The following is a 9,756-nucleotide window of genomic DNA, read 5'->3' as shown; positions in this document are numbered from 1 at the left end:
ACAGATTGGTAAATGTGTTATGTTGATAACGTTTCAGATTTCCTTGGTCTCTGACTCCCAGCAGCTGGGAAGCTGACAGGATTATGATTATGAGAGTGAGGCTAGACCGCGCCACACGAAGCCGAACCTCAAACAAAAGCCGGCTTCCCTTGTTGGACACCACTGCGTGCTTCACTTAAGGTAACAACACATTCTTCTATTAAAAAAAAAAAAAAAAGACATTACTGGCTTTATTCAAACTTTCTATAAGCTTGTGAATCAATCAGAAAAATGTTATGTACATCCACACAAAATTTCAAATTTAACTGATATAACACTGAGCAAATTATCTGATAGCCGTTAAACTCTTCTAGCTGTCCGTGAGGTTCTGCGATGCCAGCTATTTGGGAGGCTAACGGGAGGGCACACTTCTGACGCCGGTACTCATGGGAGAAGCAGGAGGGTTGGCACGAATTTGAGAGAGACCCTGTCTTGAAATAAAGCCAAGCAAAACTGCCTGAGGACGCTGTGCATGCCGCGAGGGCGTGGCTGATGATCTGTGTCTTCCAAATGTCTCCTTAGGATCAGAACAGCTCGTCTCTGTATCAGATGGTTTGGGAAAAGCTTTTAAAGTCTAGTTATCTCATTCTACTGATTTTTTTTTTTTTTTAAAGGAACTTCTTTAAATTCATTGATCGATTATTGTACATAGTATATTTTTCTGCTGTCAACTCTAACATTTATTGCTTTTTTTTTTTTTTTTTTGGCGGAGCGTTTTTATAGCATTTATTCAAACGAGCCACGTCAGGTTTTAGTAGGCAGAGCTGTTGTTATCCATCACGTCCAAGCGAGCTGTATTTTCAGACTGCATTTCCCTGCTCCTGATGGTTCTAGATGACCAGCCTGTCCCACTTCACGTCCTGCGCAGACCCCGCTGGCCTGCGCAGGCAAACACACTGCTCTCTGCTCCGCTGCTGCTGCTGCTGTGGACACGCTCTCTGCTCCCACCTCGCTCTGACGCGCAGATGCGGTGAGCCATGCAGGCTTGCTGGAGGCAACGCTCTCATGCCACCGTGAAAACCTGCTCAGTCCCGTTCCAGTCACTTCACCCCAGAGCTTGTCATGAAAGCTCTGGCAGGGGACAAGCTCTGACAGGAGACGTCATTAATAAGCCGCAGGTGAACATTCCAGAACTAGCAATGGAGAATACAGAGGAGGAGGGCTCCTGACCTTTCCTCCTTGCTCCAAAGTCTCCTGGACTGAATCCAGTCGATCCCCACAATAACCGCAGCCAGCGAGCGGAGGCAGGGCTGAAGTCAACGCAGCACAAGACAGGGGACTAGGTAAGCACGTGACACGTCCACGCTAACAGTGTCCACGCCGCTGTTCTCAGTGTGGTATTTTCCATAGCCATAATTAAATATAATCCTGTAACTGGTAATAGAATTAGTATTTCTATTCATAATTTAAATTTTATTTTTCCTATGTGAATTAATACTCAGTAAGCTGTGGGTTATAAAGAAAAGGGGGGAACACAGTCACCAGAGGGTCCTCTCTCACAAACTCTTACTGCAAATGAGGAGCTGGAAGCGAGGGCCCCCGCCCGACAGCCCAGGCTCCGCAGCGTTGACCGCAGCGCGCGGCGCTCACACCCCGCCCTCCCGGAAGGCTTTCCCCGCAGTCTGGGCCGCCGAGGGGCGCACACCGAGGCGTCCCTGACCTGTCAACCCCGGCCTTCGGGGCGCGCGCGGGAGGACGCCGAGCAAGGGCGGTCGGGTGACAGTTACCCGACGCACAGGATCTCTCCCGCGGCGTGGACCCGCTGGTGCTTCTTGGCCTGCAGGAGGCGCGTGAAGGCCTGCCCGCACTCCTTGCACTCGTAGGGCTTCTCGCCGGTGTGGATGCGCTGGTGCTGCGTCAGGTGCGAGCGCTGCCGGAAGGCCTTGCTGCACTGCGGGCACTGGAAGGGCTTCTCGCCGGTGTGGATGCGCTGGTGCAGGATCAGGGTCTTGCAGTCGATGAAGGCCTTGCCGCACTCCTTGCACTCGTAGGGCCTCTCGCCGGTGTGGATGCGCTGGTGCCGGTTGAAGTAGGACGGGCAGGCGAAGGCCTTGCCGCACTCCTTGCACTCGTAGGGCTTCTCGCCGGTGTGCACGCGCTGGTGCTGGATGAGGTGCGCCTTCTGGCGGAAGGCCTTCGGGCACTCGCGGCACTCGTACGGCTTCTCGTTCGTGTGCGTCCTGTAGTGCTTCATGAAGGCCGAGTGGCAGAGGAAGGCCTTCTCGCAGTAGTTGCACTCGTACGGCTTCTCGCCCGTGTGGATCTTCTGGTGGTCGTTGAGGTTGGAGGCCCAGGTGAAGGTCTTGCCGCACAGCGCGCACGCGTACGGCTTCTCGCCGCTGTGGATGCGCTGGTGGCGCGTGAGGTTGGCGCTCTTGTTGAAGGCCTTCTGGCACTTGTGGCACTCGTAGGGCTTCTCGTCCGTGTGCGTGCGCTGGTGCTGGAAGAAGGTGGAGAAGTAGAGGAAGGCCTTGCCACAGTGCCGGCACTCGTACGGCTTCTCGTCCGTGTGCACGCGCTGGTGCTGCACCAGCAGCGAGCAGTTGGTGAAGGCCTTGCCGCACTCCTTGCACTCGCACGGCTTCTCCCCGGTGTGGAAGCGGTTGTGCTGCACGAGGTACGCGTGCTTCTCGAAGATCTTGCCGCAGATCTCGCACTGGTAGGGCTTCCTGTTGATCTGGTACGGGGCGGGCTGGAAGTCGTACGGGAAGCCGCGGCCGCACTCCTTCTCCCCGGCGAACTCCGGCGCCGCCGGCGGCCGCTTCGCCCGCTCCGTGTAGTACACGAGGGCGGTCTCGTACATTTCGTTAAGTTTGTCGCTGGCGGGGAGCCGTACCGGTGGGGTGTCGCCGCTGCCATCTCCCGGTTCCGCCTGCGCCGCTTCCCTGGGGGCAGGGGGCGGAGGCCGAGCAGAGTCGGTGGCGGGCACGGTTCCCGGCGCGGCTGTCACCCCCGCCACGCCCACCGCGCCGGCCACGCCCACCGCGCGCCCCTCCGCGGCCTCCCGCTGTGGCTCAGCGAGGCCCCTGCATGTCCAGTCGTTTCCGAAACAAGATCCCCCAAGGCAGGAATCGCCGACTCTTCCTATGATTTTCCACTTTAATGATCCCTTCCCGAAGACGTCGCTCTCTAGAGAGAAAGTCTTAGTTTCACTCACAGACAGCAAATCTGGAAGAAAACAAGTACGTAGTCAGCACTGGAGGCCATGAAACATTAGAAACAAAAAGATGTGCGTTTTGGGGTTTTGTTGTTTGTTTTATTTTTTTCGAGACAGGGTTTCTCTGTGTGGCCCTGGCTGTCCTGGACTCACTTTGTAGACCAGGCTGGCCTCGAACTCACAGAGATCCTCTTGCCTCTGCCTCCCGAGTGCTGGGCTGTGTTTTGTTTGTTTGTTTGTTTGTTTTAGATTTTATTTTTGTATCTGTGTCAGGGTTTTTGCCTCTGTACCTGTGCAGCATGTGTGATCAGCCTCCCCCCAAAGGCCAGAAAGCAGCTTCGGCCCCTTTATTAGAGTTAGAGAGGTTGTGAGCTGCCATGTGGGTGCTGGGAATTGAACCTGGATACTCTGGAAAAGCAGCCAGTGCTCTTAACTGCTAAGGCATCACTCAAGCCTCAAAAGGATGATCTTAAAGCACCTGCTGGAACGCAGGAAAACTAGACTTCAATCCCCAGAATTTGGGGAACCTCCAAGAAGGCCTGGAGGCTCACCTTACCTCCCAGGAGGCAGAGAGAAGGGGAAGTTATCTCCCAGAGAAACCTGGCTAGCAATGCGAGCATTTGATTGAAAGACCTTACCTTAAAAAGAAAGAATAAGGGGCTGGAGAGGTGGCTCAGGGGTTAAGAGCACTGGCTGCTCTCCCAGAGGTCCTGAGTTCAATTCCCAGCAACCACAACCACATGGTGGCTCACAGCCATCTATAGTGATATCTGATGCCCTCTTCTGGCCTGCAGGTGTACATGCTGGCAGATATTATTATTATTATTATTATTATTATTATTATTATTATTATTATTATTATTATTATTATTAAAGAATAAAAGCAGAGAGAGAGAGGTTTTTTGTTTTTTTGTTTTTGTTTTTCGAGACAGGGTTTCTCTGTGTAGCCTTGGCCATCCTGGACTCACTTTGTAGACCAGGCTGGCCTCGAACTCACAGCGATCCGCCTGCCTCTGCCTCCCGAGTGCTGGGATTAAAGGCGTGCGTCACCACCGCCCGGCCCGAGAGAGAGGTTTTAACAAAGAGCTCCAACATTAACCTCCTGCCCACTCATGCACTCATACACACATGTGAACAGAACACACACAAACACACTATGCACAGACGAAGAGGAAGAAAATTAAGAAGTAAAAGGGGCAGATTAGATGGCTCAGTGAGTAAAGGTGCAAAACCTGACAATCTGAATTGAGTCCCCAGATCCCACACCCGGAGAGTGGAACTAACTCTTCAAAGGTGACCTCTGGCCCAGCGTAGTGGCACACGCCTTTAATCCCAGCACTCGGGAGGCAGAGGCAGGTGGATCGCTGTGAGTTCAAGGCCAGCCTGGTCTACAAAGCCAGTCCAGGGCAGCCGAGGCTACACAGAGAAACCCTGTCTTGAAAACCAACCAACCAAACAACGCTGGCACAGCAGATCAAGGGGTTCACTGTGAAGCCTAAAGACCTGAGTCTAATCCTGGAGCCCCACCATGGTTCAAGAAGAGAACCTACTCCTGCTGTGCGCGCGTGTGCACGTGTGTGTGCATTATTAGAATACACACACACACACACACAAAAACAAGCTGCCGATCCCTTTTCAAACTATTTCTTCCAGCACACTGGCCTCACGCAGATCTTCCCACACTGTAACAGAAGATGGCCACCACCGCTCCGTGGCTCCTTTTGGTTTCCCCCAGAAGCCCCTAACCCTAACCCTTGCTCCCAACGCCCTTACCTGGGTACCATCCTGCTTGCTCTGCTATCCAGGGTTCTTTGCCTTGTTCCAGCAGTGAAATCACTGATGGCTTAGAAATGGCAAGTCCTGCTCAAAGAAAGAGAGGATTAAAAACAAACAGAAGCAAGCAACAGCGAGAGACATTTGCTACGGAACTAGCTTAACATAAAGCAAACAGCAGATCCTCAGCACGAATGTGATTTTTAAATAGGTAGGTAGGTAAGGAAGGCATAGATGGATGGATAGATAGATGGATGGACAGACAGACAGACAAGCAAGCCAGCCACCATTTAACAAGCACCTTAGTAAACAGCGGTTGCTTGCTGCAGTCACTGATAAACAGTAAAACGAGAAGGAAAGTGTCTAGAGAAAGCACATGTGTGCTGTAGCAAGGACTTGAAAGGAAGCCGTTTACCAGCTGTGCGGTGGGGGCTGTGGGGAAGGAGCGCGGGCTCAGCAGTCACGGGCTGCTCTGCCCATGCGCACTCCATCTCACACAGATCTTCATCCCTCACAATACCCTGTCCTGAGCGTGACGTGCGGAGGGCCTCACCCAGGGACGCGAGGCTCCTGTAGTTCTCCAGCGTCACGTCGCGGTACAGGGACCGCTGCTCGGGGCCCAGGCACTCCCACTCTTCCCTACTGAAGTCCACAGCCACGTCCCCGAACACCACCAGCTCCTGAAAGGAGAGCACAAGGCAACACAGACACACAATAAAGAAGATAATTCCAGGCAGATGTTAAGACACCTTTTCCAAGGTTTGCTAAGGCACGTCCCCTCCCAGCACCAGGGAAGCTGACGTTCTAAAGAACTGGACTTTGGCTCCTGAGAAATCATTGCTGAGCCCTGAATACGCTGCCGGGGCGTTTCTTTACTGCATGGGGGAGACCTCGGGCCCTCCAGCCTGACCTCGAGGGGGCTAAAGAGTCAGGAACAAAGATGCTCACTTCACGGAGAACTAAGCGTGTGCACACACTTCCACCAACACGCTTACATCACAGAGAACTAAGCGTGTGCACACACTTCCACCAACACGCTCACATCACGGAGAACTAAGCGTATGTACACACTTCCACCAACACGCTCACATCACGGAGAACTAAGCGTGTGCACACACTTCCACCAACACGCTCACATCACGGAGAACTAAGCGTGCCTACAGATGTCCACCAAGATGACACAAATGTACAATCTCGACTTTGATCTTGGCAAGTGTCTTTCTTAATCTGGATTCTTTCAGAGTCAAGTTCACAAGTGTGAGGACAACCGTGTCTCTCTGTCATGCAAAGTCAACCAAATAATGACTGCAGTCTCGCCAGACACTGCTCACTCCCGTAACCCCAGCACTGAGGAGGACAGCTAGAAACCCAGGGCTAGCCTGTGCTCTTAGCGAGGGTTAATACCACCGAGGTGTGATTTATCGCGTGTGCCTGGCCCTTTAAAGGATCCCCAGTTGCTAGTCAACTGGCTCTTTAACAATTCTTTAGCTGTTAGCTTGACCCTATGACCTTCAGCGCTGGTTACCTTGACCCTATGACCTTCAGCGCTGGTTACCTTGACCCTATGACCTTCAGCGCTGGTTACCTTGACCCTATGACCTTCAGCGCTAGTTACCTTGACCCTATGACCTTCAGCGCTGGTTACCTTGACCCTATGACCTTCAGTGTTGGTTACCTTGACCCTATGACCTTCAGCGTTGGTTACCTTGACCCTATGACCTTCAGCGTCGGTTACCTTGACCCTATGACCTTCAGCATTGGTTACTTTGACTCTATGACCTTCAGCATTGGTTATCTTGACCCTATGACCTTCAGCGTTGGCTACCTTGACCCTATGACCTTCAGCGTCGGTTACCTTGACCCTATGACCTTCAGCATTGGTTACTTTGACTCTATGACCTTCAGCGTTGGTTACCTTGACCCTATGACCTTCAGCGTTGGTTACCTTGACCCTATGACCTTCAGCATTGGTTACTTTGACTCTATGACCTTCAGCATTGGTTACCTTGACCCTATGACCTTCAGCGTTGGCTACCTTGACCCTATGACCTTCAGCGTCGGTTACCTTGACCCTATGACCTTCAGCGTTGGTTACCTTGACCCTATGACCTTCAGTGTTGGAACAGGATAATATATAAAAAAGCCAGCTGCGGCTGAGAGAGCGGGCTAGCTGAGCGAGAAGAGATGGCAGTTGGGGCAGAAGATACCGTTGGGAAACAGCGGCACCAGGAGAAGCCAGCTGAGCACACAGGCTAGGACAGCTGCTACAGTTTGGAGCTGCTAGTATTGGGGAAACTGAGAAGGGGCTGTGTTAAGCCGGCCGTTGGACCTGAGGGAGGAACAACAGCTAAGGGAAAATGTGAGAAGGGGCTGGGCAGGAAACTGGGAGGGAGGCTGACAGGAAGTCAAGAGAAGGGGCTGGTGTTCTGAAATAGCTAGGGTTCTAGACGTGGCGCCCAGCGTGGGGCAAGACAGACTGGGAGGTCGATTTCAAGCACGTGAGAACAGAGGGCGGAAGGGCAGGCGGGCGGGCGCTTCAGAACGCTGCCTGGGCGTTTGATGAGGCCGTAGTTCAGCCACGCCCCACACACGGTCCTCAGGAGCAGTTATTTATTTACTTTTCTCCTTTCCCTAACTGTGGGCTGTTCTCTTTGTAAAAAGGTTGAAGGGGCTGGACTGGAAACTGGGAGGGAGGCTGGCAGGGAGTTAAGAGAACTGACTAGTGTTCTGAAAGGGCCGTAGATAGTACTGCGATGAAACATTACGTCCAAAAGCATCCTGGGGAGGGAAATGTGCACTGCCCTTGCGCTTCCACATGACTGTCCATCTGAGGGAAGTCAGGGCGGGAGCGTAAGCAGGGCCGGAACCCAGGGGCAGGAACTGGTGCTCACTGGCTTTCTCAGCCCGCTTTCTTACAGAACGCAGAGTCACCAGCCCACAGTGTGCTAGGGCCCTCACTACTCACTGACCACTACTTTTTAAAATGCCCTACTAGCTTGTGTGTGGGTGATTATTTGTGCGCCGTGTAAAGACTGTCTTTGTATTATTCAAATGCTGGTTTCTGTACCAGAGGACAGTCCAGGTCTTTGTATTTTATTTTTATGGCTGCATCGTATTTTGTAAACACTCTGTCCAACACCTTCTGATTGGTTCAATAAAAAGTTGAATGGCCAAGAGCAAAGGCAGAAAAGGGGGGCGTGACTTCCAGCAGAGAGAGGAACTCTGGAAAAAAAAAAAACGGGGTGCGGGAAGAGTCATCAGCTGCCGGGCACAGTGGCACCAATCCCAGCATTTGGGGAATCAGGGAAAGGCAGATCTCTGTGAGTTCGAGGCCAGACTGGTCTACAAAGCGAGTCCAGGACAGACAAGGGTACACAGAGAGACTCTGTCTTTAAAAAAAAACAACAACAAAAAAAACAAAAACAAAAACCCAAATCAAAGAAACAAACAAAACAAAACTATGAAGACCTGCAAATCTAAGAGTGAAAGCTACTTTTCTTTACCTACCAACATTTTCCTTTGTGGGTTAGACAGGGTCTCATGTAGTGAGAGTTTGGGATTTACTTGGTGGGCTGAGATGGCCCTGAGCCTGTAGCAATCCTGGACTGAAGTCCACAGCACAGTCATAACCTCGTTTGCTCTTTGTTATGTGTCAGCATTTGTTAGCAACCCTGCACCTGTCAATTTAGACAAAACCAAAGGAAGAGCTGCTATTACTTCCTCCACTTTCGGATAAGGAAATCGAGGAACAGATAAAGGAAGTAAACTCAGAAACACACAGATACCGGGGTTCTGTACAAGGCCTGGAAGATGCTTAACAAAAAACAAAAAACCACATAGTTTCTTGTAGTTCACACATATATTGAAGAAAAAGTAGAACCATGCTGGTAAACCTCACCCCCCCTCGCCTCACCTTGAACACGGTGTTGACATCCACCACGGCCATGTTTCTCTGCTCCTCTGGGAGAACTGCAGAACTGAGGAGAAAGATGAGATTAGGAGAAACTAGGTCAAGCCTCGTAAGACCTGTTCTGGCGCCCTCAGTCTGTGGACACAGATGAATGCTGCCTTGCACTTTCTGTTCATGATGGGGTTTTAAAACAACAAAAAAAAAGAGGGCTGGAGAGATGGCTCAGAGGTTAAGAGCACTGTCTGCTCTTCCAGAGGTCCTGAGTTCAGTTCCCAGCAACCACATGGTGGCTCACAACTACTGTAATGACATCTTGTGGACAGTCACACATGCAGGCAGAACATTGTATACATAATAAAATAAATAAAGTCTGTGGCCTTTAATCCCTGACATTTGGGAGTTCTCCGTGAGTTCAAGGACAGCCTGATACACATCTACACAGCCCAGGCTAGCCAGGGCTACACAGCGGGAGTCTATCTCAAAAGAGAAACAAACAATACAACTGTGCCTGGAATGCTACCGAGAGACATTCACTCACATGGATGGTGAGGATTCACATTCCTGCAGCTTGTAAGGCCTGTTACCCACTCAGGACGTGCCCTTCCCACCTCACTAATAGGGTAAGGACTGTGTCTTCTCATATCCCCTCATGGCAGGACAGCCTGCCACGCATCTGCAAGCATGCATAGAAAACCCTCTTATAAACATTGGGTGGTTTCTTCTTCTCCTCCTCCTCTCCCTCCTCCTCCTTTTGCTCCTCCCCCTCCTCATTCCCCTCCAGCTCCTCCTCCTCCTTTTTAAAGATGGGGTCTTACTAAGTAGAGCCAGGCTGGTCTCCAACTCAAAGATTCCCTTGCTTCTTCTGCCTCCCAACAGT

The 9,756-nt window shown here is 51.6% G+C and overlaps 1 protein-coding gene across 1 annotated transcript; it reads right to left on the bottom strand.

Moving 5' to 3' along the window:
- Nucleotides 1-1,762: 1,762 nt before the first annotated feature.
- On the bottom strand, nt 1,763-8,970 carry LOC127203265 (zinc finger protein 383-like). The gene is made up of 4 exons (XM_051162056.1): nt 8,883-8,970; nt 5,523-5,649; nt 4,970-5,056; nt 1,763-3,207 (listed from the first exon to the last, which is right to left on the bottom strand). The coding sequence occupies exons 1-4, from the start codon at nt 8,913-8,915 to the stop codon at nt 1,763-1,765; spliced, it is 1,692 nt and encodes a 563-aa protein (XP_051018013.1). The 5' UTR covers nt 8,916-8,970.
- Nucleotides 8,971-9,756: the final 786 nt, after the last annotated feature.

Source organism: Acomys russatus, chromosome 19 (genome assembly GCF_903995435.1).
Source record: "Acomys russatus chromosome 19, mAcoRus1.1, whole genome shotgun sequence".
Classification (NCBI taxonomy): Eukaryota; Metazoa; Chordata; class Mammalia; order Rodentia; family Muridae; genus Acomys; species Acomys russatus.
Note: the sequence above shows the minus strand (reverse complement) of the source record. Positions and strands in the feature narration are given on the sequence as shown.